This window comes from Colossoma macropomum, unplaced genomic scaffold (assembly GCF_904425465.1).
Source record: "Colossoma macropomum unplaced genomic scaffold, Colossoma_macropomum, whole genome shotgun sequence".
Taxonomy (NCBI): Eukaryota; Metazoa; Chordata; class Actinopteri; order Characiformes; family Serrasalmidae; genus Colossoma; species Colossoma macropomum.
In genome coordinates this window covers 13,385,998-13,410,402 of record NW_023494793.1, presented here as the reverse complement: position 1 = coordinate 13,410,402, position 24,405 = coordinate 13,385,998, and the positions used below count along the sequence as shown (strand labels likewise).

At 39.3% G+C, this 24,405-nt stretch overlaps 1 protein-coding gene across 5 annotated transcripts in view; it reads left to right on the top strand.

Annotated features, from left to right (window-relative positions):
* Positions 1–24,405, top strand: part of vps13a (vacuolar protein sorting 13 homolog A) — a 55,745-nt gene that overhangs the window by 8,528 nt on the left and 22,812 nt on the right. For 2 of the 5 annotated variants that reach the window (XM_036578552.1, XM_036578551.1), the window contains exons 11-46: positions 17–144; positions 269–375; positions 802–973; positions 1,946–2,008; positions 2,178–2,310; positions 3,057–3,157; positions 3,565–3,707; positions 3,809–4,007; positions 5,924–6,038; positions 6,207–6,343; positions 6,470–6,602; positions 6,831–6,948; positions 7,049–7,193; positions 7,880–7,964; positions 9,200–9,375; positions 9,885–10,041; positions 10,137–10,216; positions 10,311–10,370; positions 10,682–10,874; positions 11,081–11,197; positions 12,088–12,191; positions 13,889–14,056; positions 15,116–15,423; positions 15,580–15,727; positions 16,343–16,484; positions 16,918–17,042; positions 17,178–17,347; positions 18,258–18,484; positions 19,440–19,771; positions 19,976–20,329; positions 21,636–21,737; positions 21,843–21,995; positions 22,230–22,488; positions 22,817–22,977; positions 23,192–23,295; positions 23,509–23,794. In XM_036578552.1, the coding sequence (XP_036434445.1) occupies positions 17–144; positions 269–375; positions 802–973; positions 1,946–2,008; positions 2,178–2,310; positions 3,057–3,157; positions 3,565–3,707; positions 3,809–4,007; positions 5,924–6,038; positions 6,207–6,343; positions 6,470–6,602; positions 6,831–6,948; positions 7,049–7,193; positions 7,880–7,964; positions 9,200–9,375; positions 9,885–10,041; positions 10,137–10,216; positions 10,311–10,370; positions 10,682–10,874; positions 11,081–11,197; positions 12,088–12,191; positions 13,889–14,056; positions 15,116–15,423; positions 15,580–15,727; positions 16,343–16,484; positions 16,918–17,042; positions 17,178–17,347; positions 18,258–18,484; positions 19,440–19,771; positions 19,976–20,329; positions 21,636–21,737; positions 21,843–21,995; positions 22,230–22,488; positions 22,817–22,977; positions 23,192–23,295; positions 23,509–23,794 (5,705 nt within the window). Of the gene's footprint in view, positions 1–16; positions 145–268; positions 376–801; positions 974–1,945; positions 2,009–2,177; positions 2,311–3,056; positions 3,158–3,564; positions 3,708–3,808; positions 4,008–5,923; positions 6,039–6,206; positions 6,344–6,469; positions 6,603–6,830; positions 6,949–7,048; positions 7,194–7,879; positions 7,965–9,199; positions 9,376–9,884; positions 10,042–10,136; positions 10,217–10,310; positions 10,371–10,681; positions 10,875–11,080; positions 11,198–12,087; positions 12,192–13,888; positions 14,057–15,115; positions 15,424–15,579; positions 15,728–16,342; positions 16,485–16,914; positions 17,043–17,177; positions 17,348–18,257; positions 18,485–19,439; positions 19,772–19,975; positions 20,330–21,635; positions 21,738–21,842; positions 21,996–22,229; positions 22,489–22,816; positions 22,978–23,191; positions 23,296–23,508; positions 23,795–24,405 lie in introns of all 5 variants that reach the window. The other 3 variants (XM_036578553.1, XM_036578550.1, XM_036578549.1) reach the window with 2 other exon arrangements.

Below are 24,405 nucleotides of genomic sequence, written 5' to 3'. Positions count from 1 at the left end.
TGCATTGCTTTGTTAGTTTTCCGTCCGATATCAGCCAACGCCAAACTGAGGATGAACCCTCGCTCAGACGTGGATTTCTCCTCGCCGAAGGTGGATCTGGTGGTCAACCTGCCAGAGGTGGCTGTGGAGCTCAGCAGACCACAGGTGAGGGGAAAAGAGACATAGTAACATGATTACATCATAGATAGATTCAGTTCAGAAGATCAGTTTAATCATACGGCTTTAGTGTAAACTTCACATGACCTCTCTTGCCCTTTGTCACCTGCAGTATGTCAGCATTTTGGAGCTTTTGGGCTCTGTGGATATGATGTCACGTAATCTTCCGTACAGGAAGTATCGCCCAGATGTGCCTGTTCACACTAACGCTTACCACTGGTGAGAACTTTCACAACATTCTTCTGTTTTTTATTTTTTTTTTTTAAAAGAATAGTGACGCAGTTATCTCAGTCAAGCTTCCTTGAATTCAATAAAAGATTGATATTGGTGGATTACATATTTAAATTGGCTGATATTGAGTTTCCAGGGATTTATTGTCATTGGCAGCAATCTTACCAATAAAGCTTTTATAATGTTAAGACTTGGTGAGTTGCTGAGAATTTTTTTCAAGAGCTGATGTAATCATATCTCACCATTGTCAGTCATATCACTTGTTAAAACACTGACTAAATCTGTGAGTTTCTGTTTAATTTTTGACAATGTAAAATAATAGCAGTCAATATTATGTTCATTTTTTTACCCGTTCTCTTGGTATGTGGAAAGGATTACATGGAATATTTGCTTCTGTGTCTTCTATGATTCCAGGTGGCGGTACGTCATCACCGGCATTTTGGAGGTGAACGTAAAACCCCGCCTGCACATGTGGTCCTGGAAACACATTCGGCAGCACAGGCAACAGGTGAAGCAGTACAAAGAGCTCTATAAGACCAAAATCACCAGCAAGAAGCCTGCGGAGGGCCTGCTGAAGAAACTGGAGGTAAGAAGTGAGGACCTTTAAAAGCATTAGAATTGTCTACAACGTGTTCATTGTACTCTGTTTACTAGTGTTCAGTGTTAGGGACATTGAAGTGAAAGTTGATGAGTTTCCAAAACTGAAGTTATTAAAAGATATAAAGAAATTGGAACATGCAAGACCTGGTAGACCATCAAAACTGTCCCAATCAATAAGACGTACTGAAAGCTTTCATAGCTTTAAGAGAGAGAGAGGAGAAAATCAAGCTCGATTCTGGCTTGAGATCTGGAAAAATCCACAGGTGTTTCTGTCCATCCTTCCACTGTCAGGAGACAACTCAACAGTATGGGTCTAAAAAGATGTGCAACTGTCAAGAAACTGTTACTGTGAAAAGAAACTAGAAGAAAATTGGCAAATCAAACAGAGAAGCTGCTGGTGTTCTCAGACAAATGGACTGACAACCCCAGAGTCCAGAACTCAACATCACTGAATGTGTTTGGGATTACTTGGATCAGTAGAAGCAGAAAATGCAACCAACTTCTAAGACTGAACTTTAAAGATGTGGAAAAATATCCCTGCAGTTTTCTTTGAAAAACTAAAAGCAAGTTTCCTGAAAAAGAATTAAAGCAGTAAAAAAGACAAAAGGTGAACATACAATACTAAAAATTTCATATTATTTTTAGTTTTTGGACTACTGTGTAATTTTCTGTTAAATATGTCTTCTGCTTTTTTGAAATTTTGAAAAATTGTGCTGAGTTTAACTTGATTAAATAAATGAAAGGTGGCCTCTGACTTTTGCACTATTCTGTGTGTAACTATGACTTACTGTCATACTGCATAACTGTAGTGCTGTAATAGTGTAATAGCTCATTCGAGTAGGCTTCTCTGAGTCTGAACAGTGTGTCTGTTAATAGCAGGATAAGCCATTTAATGTCCCTTGGGAGGCATTGCTCTGTTAAAATCTTTTAAGCTGTTTCTTTATAATTTCATTTGCAGCACACAGAGAAAACTCTGGATATTTTCAACATCACGCTGGCGAGACAACAAGCTGAGATGGAGGTGAAGAACAGTTCACAGAGCAAAGTGTCACACAGATCTGCATAGCTTAACTACAGCATTCTTTAAACACCACAAAATTACACAGTTAAATGTTGTAATCTCTTATTCCTTTACTCATCTTAAGAAATGCAACCCTGTGAGTGTTATTTGTTGTAATTGCGGCTATTAGGCCTCTAAGGCAGGGCTGCGGATCTACCGGCCTGGGGTGAAGGTGGAGGAGGAGCAGTCTCAGGGTTGGTTCGGCTGGATGTGGAACTGGTCTGGAGATAGCAGCTCACAGGCCAAAGATGCCAAACCTGGAGGTACTTATCAGTCAGTGCTCACTTTAAATGCAGTCTACACTAAGGCTAGGTTCATTGCATTAAATTATGATTAAGTCGATTAAAGCATCATGTTGGTTTAAACTACAAGGGTTGAAATACAGCCTCAGTTCAAGTGAGATTTAATAAAGCTGGCCCATATAATCCGAATACTCAAGTATTCCTTTGTTTTGTTGGTATTCAGGTCTTTATTTAGTTTTCAGAAGCTTTGTTTTCTGTTAATACTTTAGACACTGCTACAATTTTGGAACCTTTTTGTAGATTCCTGACAATTTTCAAAGTTAAAGGCTTATTTATCACTGATTCAAACAAAAGATTTTCTTACAAAATGTTGGACAACCAAGTTAACAGTGGAGTTTGAACTTTGATATCCATTCAGCTAAAGTAAACGAGTCAGACTCATCTCCTTATCTAACATAACAGCACATCTATCTCTCTCTTCAAATGCGTGACATGAAAATGCATTTATTTGTTATAAAAAAACTGGACTATTTGGTCAAAACAAACAAACATACTTAAAATAACGGATACTTATCAAATACAATTATTGTTTTTAAGGTAGTACTGAGAGTTTTTGAGTTTCTGAAAAATCAGCAAGTATGTAAGCATAAAAAATGCAGCCAACCCTAGTATTTCATCATAGATTCATGACATGTGGCTGAATTTTAAGCCTCAGTGCCACATTCTGATGTTTTTTTTCTTTTTTTTGCAATGTTATTTTTCCCTAGCCTCAGGTTTTGACACGCTGATGACCCCAGCAGAGAAAGCCAAACTCTATACCGCCATTGGATACAGTGAGACAGCCGTCAATCCTAACCTGCCAAAAGATGTATGTGCTCTCCATTCAGTCAATCTGAACGTCACCTTAAGACGCTGGTGCCAGTCAAGCTTTATGTGCTACCTATGTTTGATAGAAACCAAACTCTTGGTGTAGTTTCAGCTTATTTTTAAACCTTGGTCTAAAGTTATTATTGTTTGCTACAGCATTTAAATCTAATTACATAGTTATATGATGAATGAATTTAAATAAATGTCAAAAATGTAACATGTTGGACTGTCAGCACAGTTTCTCCACTTGTTTTAATGGACTATCAGAGAACTTTTTGATAGATTGGTAACTAGGCTAGGCTAGCTTATTTTCCTAAATCAAGAAATGTTGTGCACAAATTGAACACTTGCTGCTATCACTGGTGTAATACACTGTTTTTATTAATATTGATACATCGTATTTTGCAGTTTGAGGACATGAAGGTTCGTTTCCAGTTGGTGAGCATGTCCGTGTCAATCAAGGAGAGCAAGGAGAAACCAGAGATTATCAAACTGTCCGTCATTGACCTGAGAGCCACGCTCACCCAGAGACCCTCCGCTCAAGCTATAAAGTACGTTCCTCTCTTCCTTTCAGTTATTATACAGTCAGAATTTAAGCTTTTATTGTATTATATGTATTCATTGTTTGATCTCCTGTCGGTTCTGTGGTCAGGATCACGACTCAGCTGTCATCGTTTGAGGTGACGGGTCTTCCGCGGAATAATGTGGCCCCTATGCTGCTGTCTTCCCGCCGTGTGGTGGAGGAGAACAAGCCTCTGCTTAGCTTGATGTTCGAGACCAACCCATTAGACGCAAAGGCAGACCAAAGACTGCACGTAGAGTCGCAGCCACTGGAAATTATCTATGATGCAGTGAGTGTGTTTCAGAGTGTGTTTCAGTGTCTGTGTGAGAGATAAGAGGCACAAGAGGATGCAAATTTAGCTGATGCCTTCTGGGTTGAATAGATTGAACATTCAGAGACATAAAATGGGTAACGTAAGTTTACTCACTGGAAAATAAGCAATATGAATGCTGCAACATTTCATTCTCGTCTTATGAAATGCAGCCCTGTAAGTGGCATTTGTTGTAATCGTTGCCATTTGGCATCTAAGGCAGGGCTGCATGCTGTTGGTTTTGTGGTCCAAAAGTAATATTTTGGCTGGAAGTTAAAAGCCATTATAGCTAAAATAACAAAAACAATAACAAACCTAATTCCCTCTATCGTAGGAATAATGCTATCATGCTATAGGTTAGGTGCAAATAGTATATTTATATGAAGGAAACTGATGATGATCAAAATTGAGGTAAATATCAGAAAACAGAATGCAAAGAATAATAGAAAGCCCTCTCCTCGTTTAGTTTATTTGTTATTTTAGTGTGTAAGAGAGTGAGTGGTTTGCTCTGTCACTCATTTGGTCAGTCATTCACTCTGTCACTCAATTGATCAGTCGCTCACTCTGTCAATCAGTCAATAATACGTTCACTCTGCCACTGAATTGATCAGTGGTTTGCTCCTCAGTCACTCAGTCATCTGTTTGCTCCTTCACTCAATCGATCAGTTGTTCCCTCTGGTGGTTAGTTGGTCAGTTGTTGGCTCCGTCACTCAGTTGATCAGTCAGTCACTCAATCATTCATTCAGTCCTTCACTTTGTCACTCGGTCAGTAGTCAGTCAGTTGTTCACTCTGTCATTTAGTCAGTCAGTCATTCACTCATTCACTTAATCAGTCACTCACTCTGTCAATCATTTACTCAATCATTGAGTCAAGCATTCTCTCAGGCTACGTTTACACAGCAGTAAAAGTGGCCCAAATCTGATTTTCTCACCAAATCTGAATTTTTTGTTTGGCTGTTCACATTATCTTTTAAATGTGATCTGTATGCGACATCAGTCTAAACAGATCAGCTCCTAAACCGACCCGCATGCGCAAAAGAACAATGCTTCACATGGCTCATCCAGAGGTGAATAATCATGATGACCAGGGAACGCCTGTCACTCCCGGGGCTTTCAGTTTCGTCTTCGCCAGCATCACAGGAGTTATAATGAAGTTCCAGTGGTTGCGCTGAGCTGGGCTCATCACCCACAGTGTGGTTCGCGTCCTCGGATTCTTTAAACTGTTCTCTGACGCTGCAGCCTCGGTCTCCTCCGGCCGTGTTCGTCCGAAAACTCTTCGAACACGGAGCGGTTGCAATAAGTCTCTTCTAATTTTTTGGTACAGAAACATCAGCCTAAACGTTTATGAGTCTCAGCAGTGTGAAATTATGACGAATGTCAAGTTGGATTGACATAGAAGTCGCATGAATTCGGATCTGGCTGTTCAGACCAAGTCGCATTGCCGCAGATCGGATATGTATCAGATTTCAGTACCACATATGAAAGCATCTCAAATCGGATTCAATGCGTTTTTTGCTGTTCACACTGCACGGATTTGGGCCACTTTTACCTGCTGTGTAAATGTAGCCTCAGTCACTCACTCACAATTGAGTTCCATGAGGTGCTTCACATCTAAAAAACACTGTGCTTCTAGTTTCATTTTTTAAATGTGGCACAATTGTTTTCCTGGAATATATTGTGTGCTCCAACTTGTTTGCAAATATGCTAAAAAAATTTTAATAGTGTGATCCTGTGTATTGTGAGAACAAGGAGTACCATAAGAAACACCTGAGCTTTTCACAGACAGTCAGCAAAATATCATCTCTCTCTCTCTCTGTGTGTGTGTGTGTGTGTGTGTGTGTGTGTGTGTGTGTGTGGGTGTGTGTGTGTGTGTGTGTGTGTGTGTTCTCTCATAGATGACAGTGAACAGTATGTCAGCATTTTTCATGCCTCCCAATGACCTTGAGTTGGACGAGCTGACCAATGCCACCCGTATGAAGCTGGAGCAATTCAGAGATAGAACCTCAACAGGTGTGTGTGTGTGTTGTGGGCATTTCTCATAAATATCTAGACCCTAGTAAGACTAAGGTGGGTTTTCATTTCTTAGACTCCAGATTATTTTTTATTAATTTAGTCAAACAACCCCTATGATTCTTTTTAGAAAAATTGACTTGTTTTTATGTGCTGTTTTTTATGCAGGACTCATGTACGTCATTGAGACGCAGAAGGTTTTGGATCTGAAAATCAACCTGATGGCCTCCTATGTCATTGTGCCACAGATGGGCTTCTATGACCCCAAGCACAACCTTGCTATTCTGGATCTGGGGCATTTTCAGGTGAAGCTGTGTAATTTTAGTGTCTCTCTGTGTCTTACTTGTCCAGCATGAATACTTAAAGGCCTCTACAATAACAAATAACAACAGTAAATTAAATGTCTAAGTCTGTGTTCTTGTGTTGAGTAGATGTCCAGTCAGAGCAAAGCTGATTTGCCCCAGCTTTCAATCGGAAGCAGCACAATAGAGGACATCATGTCTCGAGCGTATGACAGATTCGACGTCCAACTAAGCAGCCTTCAATTTATATACACCAAACCAGGTACAGATTCGGTTTCTTTCAGTCACTCACTGTATGTAATAAATACTTATTATGTAAAAAAAAAATCCAATTCTAAAACTAACCATAACTGCAACCAAAAAGAAATAGTTATGATCTTTTAGTTTTAAACAAAAAGAACTGTTTTTTGGTTTTCCTACAAAGTCACGACCTTTTTGTCTTTAAAATGTTCAAACACACACACACGTTTGCTTTCTGATCTGTATTCAGATGGCGACTGGAAAAAGGCCCGGAAGCAGAGGCAGTCGGCTCTCCACATCCTGGAACCTGTGGACCTAATGGTGGTCTTCAGCAGAGCCATGGTGGTCACTGACTCGAGGATGCCAAAGTAAGTGTACTCGAATGTGATTAGGTGTCTGTGCATCAGCATTCATTTATAAAGAGCAGTAATGAGATTGTGTTCATCTGCATTGTTTCTGTATGCTCAGGTTCAAGATTTCTGGAGAGCTTCCTCTGCTCTCTCTGCGGATCTCCGATGACAAAGTGCGTGGAGTTCTGGAGCTGATTGACAGCATTCCGCTCCCAGAGAGTCGTCCCCCACCTCGGACTGCTGCACAGCAAGTTACACCCAAGGTGTGTTTGACATAGCCACACCTTTAGTTAAGTTCCAGTGTGTTTGTTTAAGATTAATGCAGCATGAAGGAGTAAGTGTGAGTGAGAATGAGTGAATGAGACTGGTTGATGAATAGGGCTGTCACGATTATGAAATTTCAGTGTCATGTAAATAATGGCAGTTAGTCTTTTCCTGATCACCATATGCAACTATTACAATGCAAGCCTAAAGTGGCCAAATTGATTGATTAGCCATCTTGCTTCCAAGCCCAGTTTACTTAGTAGCTATCACTCATTCTGCCAGCATGCTAAAATCGTTAAAATTAGCTACATAGCTTACAAAAAAATAAACAATACTTGCGCCGCCCTCTAAACCTGTTGGAGCAGCAAGTTAGAAGTTGTTTGTTGTCCTATGATGTGTCTCAATAAATGCATTTACTGCTGTCTTTTATTTACATTTATTGCCTCATCTCAGCAAACCCAGTTAAAATTTTGCTTGTTGCAGCATAAAACAACTGTGAAATCCAAGTTTTGTGGAAAATAATTAAATACAGTTAAATAATTAAATAATTGTGATCATCTCAAATACCTGCAGTCGTCTTAAATAATTGCAGTTAGGCGATTGTAATAATTGTGACAGGCCTATTGATGAACTCATGCTGGAGCATATGTGTTCTATTCTGTGGGAATTCTGTGTGTGTGTGCAGGTTCTCAAACAGAGGGACACCCCTCAGATCACCCCAAGAAGACCAGCCATGGCTGACCTGCGCTCCTCAATAATATTTGATTCAGGTTAGACACACATGCATGCACACTCATCCAAAATATTTGCCATTTCCAAACATTTTAGCTTTAAGGGGAACACAAAGATACTGTTAACAAATTAAAGAAACAACCAACATAAAGTGTCTTAAGATCAAGAGCAGCCTCAACGCAACAAGGCATAGATTCTACAAGTCTGTGGAACTGCCCTGGAGGGATGGATCTGTTTTTTCCCAATTGGGTTGAGATCTGGTGACTGTGAAGGCCGTAGCAAATGATTTACATAATTTTCCTACTCATCAAACCATTCAGTCGTACCATTCCTCGTGCACTGTGTATGGGGCCATTGTCATTCTGAAGAAAACCACTCCCATCAGGATAAATATGTTTCATCATAGGATAAGGGTGACCAGTCAGAATAACTTTATATTGATCTGCAGTGACTCTTTCCTTTAAGGGGAAAAGTTGATCCAAACCTTGCCAGCAAAATGCCTCCCACAGCATAACAGAGTCACCGGACCCCCTCACTGTTGGGGTCAAGCATGCGCATGCACTCGCCCACTTGTGCAGAATATGATGAGGAAGCCTCATCTGACCATATCACTTTTCCTCCTGTAGATCACCTCTGTAGACCCGTGTCTATGGTTTAGCACTGCCCAACTCTTCAGTGTGCATTCATCTTTGTAATAAAGGGTTTATGTATTGCAACTCTACTGTAATATCTCTCTGTTTGTATTTATAGAGGGACTGTTCTGGCTGTCACAGTATAATAACGTCTAGCATTTATATTGTCAGTCACCCGAAGAGCACATTCATCACAATCATTAAATCTACCACAGTTTCCCATAGAGCCCATAGATCTAAACACAGATATCACTTTAGTCATTTTCCTGTTGAAACACTAGTCAGTTGAGCAGTCTTTGTGACTGAAGCTCCTGCCATCTGTTTATCTGCTATGCTGTATTTGACATATGGTCACTGTCATGCAAAAACCTTTATTTCCGTTTTTTTTGGATCATTTACCGGGTGCCCTTTCCACTGTGTTTATTAAAATATATTTAAGTTGAATTTAAGTAAAAAATTTTTGTTATAATGTCATAATGAGCAGTCCAATAGAAATAGTTTAAAATTACTAGGGGAATAAAATTTTGTTTCATTATCTTCCATGACAAGTTAAAAATGTTTTTTGCTCCTCCTATAAATGCACTATTTTGAAGATGCAAGGTTTTGTGTGTGCGTGTGTGTGTGTGTGTGTGTGTGTGTAGGCTCTGAGGAGGACCTATTCTTCGACGCGCCCAGTTCACCCATCGAGGATCTGCCATTCTTTGAGGCCAGTGCTGGTTCTCTGGAGCGATCAGCTTCTATTAAACGGAGGTCCATGGTCAAGCAGGACCCCAAGAAGAACATGACCGAGTTCTTCATGACATTTGAAATTAGCAAGGTCTGAAAGCTCCCATTCTAACTGACTTTATCAGCGTAATGCTTTGGGATGATTTTATAGCCTTCCCCTAAATGAGGTGCTTTCACCACCCTCTTCCTGATGTCCTGTGAAAGCTTCTTTTCTCTAGGCATGTTGTGTTTTTGCCTTCACTTGTATGGGTAACAGCAAACTGACAGGTTTCTTACCAATGTTTGTCAGCCTGCCCAAACTCTTTCCTGAGTGCTCTCCATTGTTTGGTTAGTTAGGTTCCTAATTATTTACTCACCTGCCTCTTCTTACCCACTTGATTTTTAACCAGTACTGCTTGGAGTTCACTTATGTTTGAACCAGCACTTATTCCTTTTTTTGTTCGATTTCACAATAAAACTAAAAATATTTTCAAGCAGCCAAGTAGCTTCTTACAGCTGTCTTGTACAAAACTGTCTAATTCAGTTGTAGCTTGTAGGGCCTGACTGATATATTTGGTCGATAAAATCAGCTAACAATATGGTTTCCCTGTTTTACTGCAGCTGTCCATCCAGCTGTGCCGCCTTTCAGCAGGACTGGAAGTGCCAGTCCTGCATCTGGAGATCGAGGGTCTGGGGACAGAGCTCAAACTGCGCACCTTTGATATGTCCTCATACACTTTCCTGCGAGAAATCTGCCTGGAGTGCTCAGAGTATAAGGGTAAGAGAGTGAATGGAACAGTATCTTTGCTTAGTTTGATAAGCAGCAGCAGCACCTGTCACATATAGATATCATTTTTTGGTGTGTTTTTAAAGATGGAGAAGACAAGAAGGTCCATCTTATCACCACACTAGACAACACAGAGGATGATCTTCTCACCCTGGAGTATATTAAGGTAAGTTTACTCTTTTGTTGTGGATATTATGGTCCAGGAGAACTAAGTGAACATTGTATGCATTAGACTTGTCTGTCTTTTTCTTTCTCTTCAGGCAGACAAGAACGCTCCAGATTTTAAAACCGTGTACAAAAACACAGAGCAGCTTATCAAGGTAAGTCCAGGCACCAATAAATACTCATTTTTAGGCAGACTTATATCTTTAGTATCGATTACCTGATGAGTTATTTCGCTGTGTGATACCAACTTGTGTCAAATTATAGACACATTTAATAGCTTACACTCTTAAAAAAAGATGCTTTATCAAGGGTTCTTTAGTGAACTTTAGTCATCCTAATACTGTTTTATAAACATTCGATATGGGTGTGCACACCGCAGTCTGTAAGTGCCCCACTGAATTATACTATACTACAACTGTTACTGAATTTATACCTTACCTTGACAGAACTGTATGTTTCCTTACAGGTGAATTTCTCATCATTGGATGTTCACCTCCACACTGAAGCACTCCTCAACTCCATGAACTTCCTGAACAGCCTCCTCCCTCCTCCTAAGAAACAAGCGCCAAGCGAACAGCCAGCACCTCCACCGGAGGACGAGGGAGAGGGAGACGGAGAGGAGGAGAAGAAAGACGAATCCGCCATCACCAAGAAACCCAGTAATTCATTCTTGTACATAGTGTATAGCAGAGAAATTCTCTGTGGATGTATTTTTTTTTTGTTTTGCAGCTAAAATTATCTATGTATGTTTTGATTTTGGTTCCAAGAGTTCTATAGCATTTTATTATGTATTTATTTTTCTGTACATGTATCATCATGAAAAACATGTCTATTCCTGTGTCTTTGTTTCTTTTCTTGTCCACAGCTCCAAAGAAGTCGAAGTTTGAAGACGTGATAAATCTGCACATCAGAGCAGATCTGTCCTGTTTGAAGGTCTTCATTAGAGGAGAGAAAGCCCGAATTTCTGAGATCAGTATAGAAGGTACCATACATGTACAGTGTCGGAACACAGGATTATATGTGTGTGTACAAATCTTATTACAAAGGATATGATGTGCATTTTTATATCTGCTTATGTATTTGCATTTATATTTATGCGCATTTTATATCTTAAATATAGTTAGTGTAATCAAAGCTTTTTATTGGCTGTTTTGGCTTTTAAACCGTGCTGGTCTGTTTGCACCATTTGACTATTACTGATTGTGCCACCTGGCTTTTCAGACTAATTTCAAATTAAACAGGCATCTACTTACACCTAAAAAAATTGTCCTTGACACTGAGTTTATACTTACATTTTTTTTTAAAATAAACATTATTATAATAATTACACATTTTTATAGCTTCCCTGAGGTCACATCACCTGACATGGTAAACTGAACCATTCTAACTGTGACTCAAAAATGACAAGGGCTACTGCACCATGAAGGTTACTTGGAGTCTTCTTTATGTTAGCAATACCCTGGCTCCTCTAAAAGCATGTCAGAATAAAAGTCCTTTAGTAAGAACTTGCAGACAAAAGTTTTTTGATGAGTTGAGTACTTTATGCTGCCTTATTTTGCAATGTTTTTATTTTAAAGTTTTCAAACACAAAGTCATGCCAAACTATTTTATTTAGGATTTTATATAATAAAATTACCTTTTTTGAATGAATGAATTTAATATAGATGCATTGAAAGTTGTTTTATGTAAAAGAGGTATTGCTGAATAATTTATGTATTTATAAAAAATGGGGGAAAATAATGAACTTGAACACAGAAAAATGCACATCATTTCAGTTACCTATTTAAGTAAAATTCAACTCAATACATGTTTGTCCTCTAAATGATCAACTGAGTAAAAAGAGATCTTTTGATTTCCTATCTCTCTTTCCAGGTCTGGTGTCTGAAGTGCTGATGAAAAAGAAATCTGTAGAGATTCTTGCCAACCTGAAGAACATTGTTATTCTAGACTGTGATAAAGATGCTCTGTATAAAAAGGTACAGATCTCAATGGGAGCCATATTCTCACTATATTCACATGCTGATGGATCTAGACCAGAGTTCTTCAATCCAGACCTTTAGGCTTTAAAGGGCCCATATCATGGAAACCTGAATTTACTTTTTTTTATTTACTTTTCTTGCATAAAAGAGGTTTGACTTAGTATGTAAACGTTTTAAAACGTACCATTCACTCCCCGGTCCATTCAGTCCATATTTGAAAATTAAACTGAAAAACAGCCTAAATTAATCATTTTTGTGCTTATGAAAATCAGTGCATTTACATACAGCCATCTTTTCAGCCTCCAGTAGTTAAGCCCCACCCTTTCACTCTAAATCTGTAAAGAGAGTTTCAGACAGTACTGCTTTCTGAATCAGGCACAATACAGGGCAGCTGCAGGTCTTTTACATATAACAATCTTAAAGTCACAGGAGCAAAAACCATCCTGTTCACTCTAAGGGTTAAGGAGAAGTTGGAAAAAAAATGATATATGATTGTTTTTGGTATGTAAATCAACACAAATGTTATGAAAGGACTGGTAGGTATTACACTTGGTGCTTAGTCTCTTACATCAGCAGTTCAGTTAACTAGCCGTGATTACCAAACACAGAATTGCAAGTCCTGGATTTAAAGACTTCTGGTCTAGTGTCTATGGGTCTCAGCAAAAATGTACCTACATTGCAGTTGTTACTCACATAAAAGAACTCTTGCTCATTAATAAGAAAAGAAAAAACATAGACGCCTTAAACTTGTTTGTATGGTTGCTGTTTACTTTTCAGAAGTTTGGTACAGTTCAGTCAACTCTAGAAATTCTTGAAAAAAAAAACTACACTAAAAAACACTACATTTTTTACTACATCAATTAATGTAATGGTATAAACAAGATCTAGGTAAACTCATTTGAGCTTTGTGATATGATAAACAATGTATTTAAACATCACTAAATTATGCAAAGTGTGCCTTAAAAATATGTACACTGTATGGCCAAAAGTATGTGGACATGCCTCCTAAATATTGTGTTCAGGTGTTTTGGCCACACCCATTGCTAACAGGTGTATAAAATCAAGCACATAGCCATGCAATCTCCATAGACAAATATTGGCAGTAGAACAGATCATATTAAAGAGCTCAGTGACTTTAAATGTGGCACTGTCATAGGATGCCACCTTTGCCACAAGTAAATTTGTGAAATTTCTGCCCTGCTAGATCTGCCCCGGTCAACTGTAAGTGCTGTTATTGTGAAATGGTGGCGTCTAGGTGCAACAACAGCTCAGCCTTGAAACGTTAGGCCATGCAAAATCACAGAGTGGGGTCAACGACTGCTGAAGCGTTTAGTGCATAAAAATCACCTTTTCTCTGTTGCATCAGTTCCATCCTGCAAAGGGGAGGCCAACTCCATATTAATGCCCTTTGTTTTGGAATGGGACATTCCAACAAGCTCATATAGGAGTGATGGTCAGGTTTCCACATTCTTTTGGCCATATAGTGTAAATTTATGATATGATGCAGCACAACATTCATGTTTTCTGCCATTTTAATGATTTGAAGCTAATTTCTGGCAACTTGTGTTTCATAATTGTTACTTTTTAGCCCAGTTTTTTCTATTTTTTAAGTTGAATTGTACATGAGACTGTACTGATATGTAACATTACAATGATACAAAGGTCTTAAAGAAATCGTCGATCTATACCTACAGGCAGTGTCCATAGCAGATAAGGAAGTGTTTACTTTCCACATGGTGAACCATGTGGACGCCACAGAGGGAGACGCTTACATGGACATGCAGATAGTGGACACGAGTGTCACACTGACTGTGGGCTGCATTCAGGTTATCTTCCTCAACAAGTTCGTCTCCTCAGTGCTGGTGAGTGTGTTTTGTGGCACATCTCAATCACTCCTGCTTTAAAGAGCAACTCCCAAAAATTTTACTTAATGGTTTAACCCACGCAGCCAAAAACGCAGCACCGGTTAGGAAGAAGCAGATCTTGTTGGCTAAATAGACTTCATATTTAAGATTGAGTTTTTACTTTAATGGATTTTAAAGCTACTTTTAAAAAGTTTTAGAGTGTATTTTACAGAAGTGGTTGTTAAAATATTTCACTTGCCTGATTTGCAGGACATATTAATGAATGAAGACAATGAAGTTTGGATTTTTTTTTGTAATCATAATCATAATGACACAAATAAAAAACAAATGTGAAATTGATGCCTGTTTACACTCATATGCAAAAGTTTGAACGCCTGGTTAAATTATGTTTTGTCTGTTAAAAATAGGTTAACACATCTTCTACAGGGCACAAATTTATATATGGCATTTTCCAGCAAATTTGAGTGGGCAAGTTTAACATATTGAAAAAAATTATATGAAATATAAAAGGTGCCATAATCTTTACAGAGACTTTATGCTTCATCTTTTCCTCAATATGTTAAATTCAGCAAATAAACAGTGATTGTACATTAAAATGTACCGAAGTGTGTCTCTGTAGAGGATGTGTTTGCTTATTTTAACTTAGAAAATCAACAAAACATGTAATTTACTAGGAGCACCCAAACCTTTGCATATGACTGTATGCACTTGTTTCCAAAACAAGAATTTTAAGCTGAAAAAAAAGAAAATTTGAAAAATACCCCCTAACAAGTTTTTCAGTAGCTGCCAAGGTATCAGCATCTTTGAAGAATCTAAAATAGACATTTTTGGTTTCTATAATACTGTTTGGTCACTGCATATTTCCATGTGTGTTCTGTTTCATGGTTCTTATGTCTCCTCTGTTATTCTGAAATGTGGAAAATAATAAGAACTGTGAAAATCATTTTAAGTACTTGCGTCCAGACATTTGACTGTTACTGTTACATTTGACTAAAAGTAGTCATTCATTGTATATATGTCTTTCTTTCTCTCTCTCCCTTCCTGGTTCCTTTACAGGCCTTTATCAATAACTTCCAGGAGGCTAAAGATGCTCTAGCAGAAGTGACTGTACAAGCAGCGGAGAAAGCAGCTACTGGTGTTCTGGAGCTTGCGGAGAAAAGCACACGCATCTCACTGGATGTTGACATCAAAGCACCAGTCATTTTTCTCCCACAATCCTCCATTTCCACCAACGTCATTGTGGCTGATCTAGGTCTGGTGACAGTTAAGAACCATTTCGAAATCGTCCCGTCTCAATCACACACTAAAATCCCCCCCATCCTGGACATCATGAGCGTGGCACTGAGCGATCTGAAGATGTACAGGTGGGGAGCTGGTTCATTTATAACCTGAACTGTCATTCACGTATGTATGTTTTTCTTAAAGGTACTCTATGAAATAACTTTTTTGTTGAGTTAAGCATCTGCTCAGATTGCTTGTATGGAAAATGTGAGTAGTGGTTCTGTTGTTTGTGTCTGTAGAACCACCTTTAAGGATGAACAGTTTCAGAGTGAGATTCAGTTGCTGAAGCCTGTAAACATGGACCTGTCCATCAAGCGCAATCTCTCTGCCTCTTGGTACCACAGCATCCCAGATATTCAGATCAACGCACACCTCAAACCCATGAGTGTAAGTAGTGTCTGTGAGTCTGAAAGACGTGGGTTTTGTTTTTTTGTTTTTTGTTTGTGTTTATAATCTGTTTTAGTCATGTGTATAGTGGGGCGGCAACTATCTAGCTGACGTAACAGGTCTGGTGGTTGGCGCTTTCCTCTGAGTGCGTTCGTCTGTCCAATGACGTTGCGTTAGCTGCAGTTCGAAAAGATGCGGTGGTACTTCACAGGTCTCGGAGGAAGCCTGTGCTAGCCTTTACCCTCCTAGGGCTGGTGGTATCATGTGATTGGGGGAGTCCTAACTATTCCTAACTGGGTGTAATTGGAGACGACTTAATTAGGGAGAAATCGTGGAAAAATATCCCAAAAAAATATATATCCTGACAATAAGTGTGTTTTGATTTGATAAACCGAAGTGCATGGATTCATAAGTGGTCGAATGGCTTCACTGTTAACAGATATCGTAATTGTCTTGTGTATCAAATTTTATCAAATAATTGTAGCAGCTGTAGTTTGTAGTATGCTTTAGTCAAATGCATGCATATGTAGTCGTTTTAGTAGTTACTAATGTAAACACAAGCAGTATGTGTTTAACTTGTATGTGATCAGTATTCTGTGTGTCTTTGTGCTTTAGCTCATCCTGAGTCAGGAAGACATGATTGTGGTTTTGAGAACGCTGAGTGAGAACCTGTCTGAGACGTCTGATGCTGTTCCTGCTCCGAAAGGCTCTGATAAAGCAGAAACTTCTTCTACCAAAGGCTCACAGGGATCTGGAGGTACATGCACACATGCATACTCAACTGCAACTGATTATCTGGCATATTCATTTTCTATATCATTGTGCTGACAGCTATATCCTGTGGGAACACTTTATTTGGATAGCCCACTGTAGATGCTTTTTGGATGATTATCTTGCATTTAATTTGCTTTCAACTAAGTATCTAATTAATTCACCTTAATTTTCCCTTAATTCAAAACCTTGATCTAACCCAAAACCTAAACCTAACCCTCACAATGGTTAAGAATGAACTGACTTTCACTAGATAGTTTGTTAATATTTTTAAGGGCTGTCCAAGTTAAGTGAGACCTATCGTGCTTATGGTTACTTGCTTGCGTCCAGGCATGTTTTGTTTCTGTGATATTGTGTACTCCTAAATGTTATAACATCATAAAGAAATTAGGTTTATGTTGGCATTATGTGATCAGCAGGGACCACGGTGGTAACGGCAGCAGTGGTGGAGGGTCAGAAGGTAGCCAAACTAAAGAGCACACTCAAACTTCACTTTAAGTTTGACTCTATGACCCTGGTCCTGTACAGCTCAAGTGGCAGTGAGGTAACATCTCAGCCCACGGAAATGGGGCAATAGTGTTCTCTGTGTTTGTGTGTGTGTGTGTTTCCTGGCAGCTAGACTGTAATAATTGTTTTTGTTGAGGTTAAGGTATGTGTGTAAGCTTGTGGGTGTTTTTAGGCTCCTTTGCTGGACTCTCGTGAGGAGCAGTTGAAGCTGGCTGAGTTCATGCTGGGCACAATCTCCACTGCAGTGCACATGTTCTCAGATGGATCCATGAAGGCTTCTGTTAAACTGGCTGAATGCCTTCTGGATGACAAAAGAAAGAGAGTTAAAATGATCACGTCCAGGTGAGGGTTAAAAGTTAGCATGAACACACAACCGGCCACATTTGAAACCGAATGTATCGTGGCTGTCAGAACAAAACTTCACGTCTTCCAATGGTTTTTATATGTAATGTTGATAACGGAAAAATAGTGGCAAATGAAAAAAATATGCTTTCTTTTGGATGATTCTACATTACAGTGCTCTACATTTTAGGCCAGAACCTGTCTGCAAACCTGTTAAAGCTGTGATGCAGGCAACAGGCAACATATTCCTAACCGTTTAGTACAACAGCTTTCTGTGAGGGAGATTTTATAGGCATTAAACACTTCAGACGTCTGGTTCCCATCACCACCACTGTGAGCAATTCTGCCTCTGTTTCTCTAGAATTGAACATTTCACACCAAACCACACCAAACCACACCAAACAGAATAACTGTTTACATGTTAATGATTTAATTATGCAGAGATTTAGAAAAATAGGAATGAGCCCCTAATGATGATGAATAGTTTTTTGTTTTTGCCAAAATTTTATTTTAAGTTCATACTTTACAAATTCTTTCCTGTGCAAAGTGCTTTAGCATCGATGCTGTAATATTAAATGTTCATGCATTGATGTGCTGATGTGAAACGGCAGTTTCAGTGTTCATATATTGTTTTGTACTATGCAATTACTTTTGAGAGTGGAAATATGCATCCTCGTTTAATGTTGTGCAAAATGTGGTCTTTTTTCTGGTGCAACAAAGCAACAGAAAACCATACTGCCCCCAGTGCTTCTTGAGTGTATTGTAATCTGTTGCAAGTAAATAAGTAATCAACAATAAAATGTTTACATTTTATCACAGTGTTGACTAATTGTGACCACCTGAATGTCAGCTTTATTTCAGTAGTTGCAAGACTAATTTCTCTATGTGCCTTTGTGTTTGTGTGAATCAGGATGATGGCGATGAGGAAAGGTGCTGAGCAGAATGTCATGGTGGACGTGAATTATCGGCAGGGCCGGGACGGCACCACCCTCGAGACGGTGGTCCAGGATCTCTACCTCTGCGCTAGCATGGAGTTTCTGCTCACTGTGGCAGATATCTTCCTTAAAGCTATGGCTCAGGGCTTCTCTAGCCCACCCAAGAGCAGCAAACAGTCCTCTACCTCCACCAAAGACACAGGTATTATTGTGAGCTATGTTTATTAATAAGTAATGGGAGTAGCTATTTGAATACATAGATATGTGAAATTATTGTAGTATTTGTTTAGTGGAATATTCAAATAAGGCGTGTGTAATTTAGAATATAAAAATAAACTATAATGTACAGTTGTTTTCTGGGCATCTGACCATAGAGAATGGTGGGACACAGGCAGCAGACTCTCTGTCTCATAGTGTCTCACAGGCTGACGGTGACCCTTCAGACTCTTTAGGCAGTTTCAGTGGTTCTGCAGCCTTGCAGCCTATACTCTGGACTGGGTCCAAGAGGACAAGCTGCCCCTGTGGTTCAGATTGGCTTGTAGTTCCAAAAGTTCCTTAACAAAAGTTTCACTCTATGTAGCTCGGCTAAGAGGGAGCTCAGTTCAGCCTCACAGCTGCTTTATCTGCTTTACCTTTTAAAAAAGGCAAACTAGGCCAACAAAATAACATGATAAAATAAGTAAAAACTAAAACTAAAACCATGACGCTGATAATAAAACAATAATTGTATTTCATTACACCCTTAGTGTGTGCAAGTTGTATTTGAACAAGCATGCTACAATTGTGGCTTTTATAGCAGGGTGCAGCATGCAAGCAGCTCGGCTCCAGTCTGACTATTAATGCATCGTTGCTGCCTTCTGGATATATTTTGAACCTCAGTACGAAATACACTTAAAATTATGGTGAATTATGAAATGTAAATATTATTCTTTTTAGGGTCAAGTACTTGTTCAGAAATGCCAACATATATTTAAAGCCTGTTAAGTGATCTTTGGGCCAGTTCTAATATTCAAATATTGTTTGTTTAACAATGCAGGTATTCGAATATCAGTAATGGTTAAAATGCCTGGCTTGATTTTTTTTATTTTTTTTTTTTTATTAAATAATATGATGTTTCTGATCTCAACATCTCTGCAATCTGAATTTTTCTAAACCAGCAGCTCCTGCTCAGCCTGCAGCCTCAAAAATGGAGATGAACGTTGTGGTGAAGAATCCTGAGATCGTGTTTGTGGCGGATTTGACCCGCGCTGATGCCCCAGCCCTCGTTATGACCACGCAGTGCGAGCTGGTGATGAAGAGTGACCCGAACAGCCAGCAAATGACAGCAGCCATCACTGACCTGAAGGTGGTGGCATGTCCCTTTGTGCGTGAGCAGCAGGACAGCAATGTCACCACGGTCCTGCAGCCCTGCCAGGTTTTCTTCACCAGCAAGCAGTCTCCAACCCAGCCCCAGTCAATAGAGCTCTCCATCAACTCCCTCACACTAAAGGTACAGCTGCTCCAGGGCAAAACTAAAGAAGCAATTTTTAGGCACAAAATCTGTGACTTTTTTTTTTTTGACTGATATCTGTGGTAAAGGGAAAGTTATATAAATTAAATTCTTTGCTCACTCAATAAGGTGAGTCCCTTAGGTAGCATTGCTTTTAAAAGCAATATACATCACTCTCGCTCTCTTCAACATTTTCCCTTCTAGGTGTCTCCCATCATCATTAACACAGTCATCACCATCCAGTCAGCGCTGACTCCTGCAGCCGAGACCCCGGAGGAGCTGGAGAGCCCAGTGCCCCCTGACCTGTGGGAGCGTAGGGACTGGAGGGACCTCAAACTCTGGTTCTTAGAGGAGGAAGGAGAGGAGGACACCCAGTCTGTGGCCCCTCTCATCCCACAGGGTGAATCATTGCAGCTCAAGATTTCCTCCATCTGCCTGACTCTGGAGGCCGGTGTGGGCCATCGCACTGTGCCGATGCTGCTGGCTAAATCCTCTTTTCATGGGGACGTGAAGAACTGGAGCACCCTTATCAACCTGCACTGCCACCTAAACATGGAGGTTTGTCTGCTGTAGTGAACACTTGGGATGGGCTTGGTTAGGTATAAAAAATGTAATTAATAATTAAAGTAAGTTTGAGACTGAGCTTGAGCTTGTATCTAGTGCTGAGCAAAAGATGTCATCCGAGCCAAGATGCAAAGTCTTATGCAAAAGTTTGGGTGCCCCAAGTCATATTGCCCGTGTGTTGTTTTTTTTGTGCACATGCTGTTTATCTGCTAATTTAACATAATGGAAAAGGAAAACACAAAATTTGGCCTGTGCAAAAGTTATTGTACATTTTAAACTGTGTTTTCTTTTTTTGTAAATGTTAAACTCTGTTAATAAATAGAATTTGTGCACTAAAATTAGCAGATAAGCCGCATTTAAATATGTTCCCTGGAGAGGATGTGTTAACTTATTCTAACATAAAATCAGCAGAACCTGTAATTTAACTAGGGTTGTGTAAACTGTGGCAAGCGACTGAATGTGCTTATATTTTAAACAAAAGCATGACGGACTTGTACCATGCAAGTTGGTAGTAACATACATCTCATAAGCCTATAAACTCAAATTAATTAAATCAACAGAACCGTATGTTCTTGGGTGTTCAAATACTGTTTAAAAATGAGGAAAATCAAATAGCAAAAATGGTGAAAGTGTCCATCCATATCTTTAGTGTATGTTTTTAAAAGGCATTCCAGCAGCTTCTAAAACAGTTTGCAATTTAAAGGGCTGAGATTGCAGACTACTAAATTGTTCTTGCTTTTTGAGATAAGAGTTTGATGCAGCATGTCAACACTGTTAAAGCTTCAAAGTGTATCATTCACTCTAAAGTCCATATAGTCCATGTATGGAAACTAAGCTACAAAGCTTGATGTCATGAAAAAGCAGTGCCGTTGCACGGATCCACCACTTCAGCTCTACGCATTCGTGCTGAAGCTATAAGTTTTTCAGTCCAAACAGGTTTTAGAATGAGGCACAATACCAGTCGACCAATAAGAACAGAGCTTATTTACATATATCAGTCTTAAAGGCACAGTAACGAAAACAGTCTCTTTCATTCTGAGGGATGAAGAGAGGTTGAAAATGGACGTGTAAAAATGGAAGTGGACCTCCGGCAAAAGTAATAAAATGCTTGAAAAGTAACATCTTATCCATATTAGCTGAAATTCTTTAATGAAATATGATTCATAAGACCACACAGTAGTCTAAAAATGGGCAGCCTTGATGTAGCCAATGACATGATTCTCAGAAACTTAAAATCCTTGCCTTAGTTAATCTCCATAAAAAAAATCTTCTGAAGTGTTTTTTTGCTGATGTGTTGCAGGTCAATTATTATAATGAAATGATGGGAGTGTGGGAGCCACTTCTGGAGCCGCTTGAAGATGAGGCCAAAGATGGTTTCAGACCTTGGACCCTAGATCTAAAGGTCAGAAATTTCTTCTGCATATGTACATATACTCCTGAAGCTCAAGAAATAATACTTTTACAAACAAATATTAATAATGTTTTTTTTTTTCTTGAATAAACACAGATGAAGAAAAAGCCAGTAACACGGTCAGGTATCTCAGACGAGGTGGACTACATTGTGCCTGATTACAAAACGGTCATTAACATTACTAGCAAAGACCAGCTCAACATCACTCTCTCTAAGTGTGGACTGAACATGCTCAGTAACTTAGGAACGGTAAGAGAACTCTGTGCCTTCTTTTCTTCTCAGTAATGTAAATGTGAGGTTGTTAAACAGTGGTTCTTCTCTCCTTGGAATGTCAGTTGAGGAAATTATTGCTAAAGCACTTCACTAAACATTTATCAGAGTCTATTCTTTATAAATATCAACCGTGTTTGGCATTTTTGATGTGGCATTCAAATAAGGTGAGAGATAAAAGTTCTGATGGGTTTGCACTTGAACGGTTTGCAGGCATTTGCAGAGGCTGCCAAGCAGACAGCAGACTCTTTCCAGAAAGACCAGGCTCCGTTCGTGGTGAAGAACCGGTTGGGTCTGCCGGTGTCTGTGCTGCACAGTGAGGTGTTTAAGCCTATTGGAAAACAGTCTAAAGGCCGGGTGGTGGAGCTCCAGGACGGAGAGAGCCTGAACATGGACTACACTCTCACTACTGCTGATGCTGATCAGTTCTCCGCAATGACAAGCCTCAGCAGCAAGAACTACATCCAGCCAAGTAAGACAGCATTAGCGATGTCCTGGGAAATTGTGAAGCTCAGATATTTAGCCACCAAGGATGCATATTTTAGCGTATTTTAACTGCGAATTTCCATTCAAACCTTCTGTAGACTGACACATGGACGTGGATTGGTTCAGTAATTTGTCTTTAGAAATTGTAATCTTGACTGTGATGTTGGCAATAGCTGTTACGTATATAAGTCAAATGATGTGAAATTGATGCCCTAAAAACAGTAGGAATCTTACTAGTGAGATCAGTATAAAAATTAAACAGTAGAGTAGTTTTTCTGAACTGTTATCTTAATCTCCTGTTTGGATGGTTCCAGCTCCAGTTGGCCATACCACAGCCAGTGTCATCCCACTAATCAAGGTGGGCCGGGGCATGTACAGCGTGATGCACCTTGATTCTGGCGTCACACGCTTCTTCATCTGTCAGATTTCCTCCAACGAGGGGAGCAAGTTTGTCAAGATCCGATCACCTTTCCAGGTATCTGTGCCTTTAAAATGTGTTCATCAGTCTCACTTCATACTTCTAACTTAACCTTTATAGTGTAATCTATCTTAATTAATCGTAATCTATTAATAGAGTCCACTGTAAGACATTGTTGTGCTTATGTCTACAGACAACTTCACCACAGTATACATAAACACAGTCTACATCCCTTTGTTAACACTGATGTGATCTTTTCTGTTGTCTCCAGATCATCAATCACTTTTCAGTGTCGTTCCGGGTATTTGAGGGCTCCACGTATCTGGGCATGTCTTTACCCAGTGAGGAGTTCTGTGTCCCTTTGGGCTCCTACAAGTCAGTAAAAGCTGAATGAGCAAAAATTCCATAAATATCCTTTTGTTTGTATGTTATAGTGTACGCAATTGGATATTCCCTTGTTGTTATGACCAAAACAAAGCCTGCTTCTTGTCTTATCATTGGAAATAACTGTTATGTAGTCTATGATTATTCAGAATGCTTGAACAAAGGTCAGGTGCATTTACAGCTGTATTACCTGTTTCCCTCCAGAGGGCAGCTGAGCCTGCAGCCTGTAACCGAGGGAGACGAGCAGTATGAGCGCTCTGAAAGCTTCAGCTATGACGAAGTCAGTCAGAAACCTGACGAGTGCATTGAGAAAACGTGTCACCACCACAGCAACGGCGCTCATGTGTTCAAGGTGAACATGGTTCCTGCACGGGACACAGTGACGTCCCACAGCTCGCAGGAGGAGTTTGACAAGCCATACGTACTTCATCTGTGGCCTACAGTGGTGCTTCGCAACCTTCTACCTTACCCCATCACTTACAGCTTACTGGTACGGTATATAATACCATATTGCTGTTGCCTGTATCGTCATAATTTTTCTCTCTTCTTGATCATTTACTCTACAGACCTGAAGTATGGAAGCATTTTGTCAAAAAGCATTTTACAGTTTAATTTACCAGCAACCAACACCTACACAATTTTCAGCGGTTTGCAGTGATGTACTTCATTTTTTGTTGATAATCTTTTGCATTGACCATATTTCTCATAATTTAGCACACTTTATTCAGTTAATGTTTTCCGGGGCATATGAATCATATCAGTTAGTTGTACATTGATGTGCAGACATTTAGGCAGATCCTTATGTTTTATGTTAATTAATGCATCTATTCTCTGTTTCTTAAAAAAAATCTGAATTTTGTTTACTAAGTTAGTTTTACTTATGAGGTTTTGGCCTGTAGTGTAAAAAGTTTGCAAATGTTTGGGTGCCCCATGTTAAATGATTTGTCTATTTTTTAGTGTTACTGTTTGAGTTTGTTTAAGTTAACATATCCATCTACAGAGAACACACTTCTGCACATTTTAATGCACAGTTAATTTTATTGGCTGAATTTAACATATTGCAAAATAATACATGTGAAAAAGTTATGCCACATTTTATAT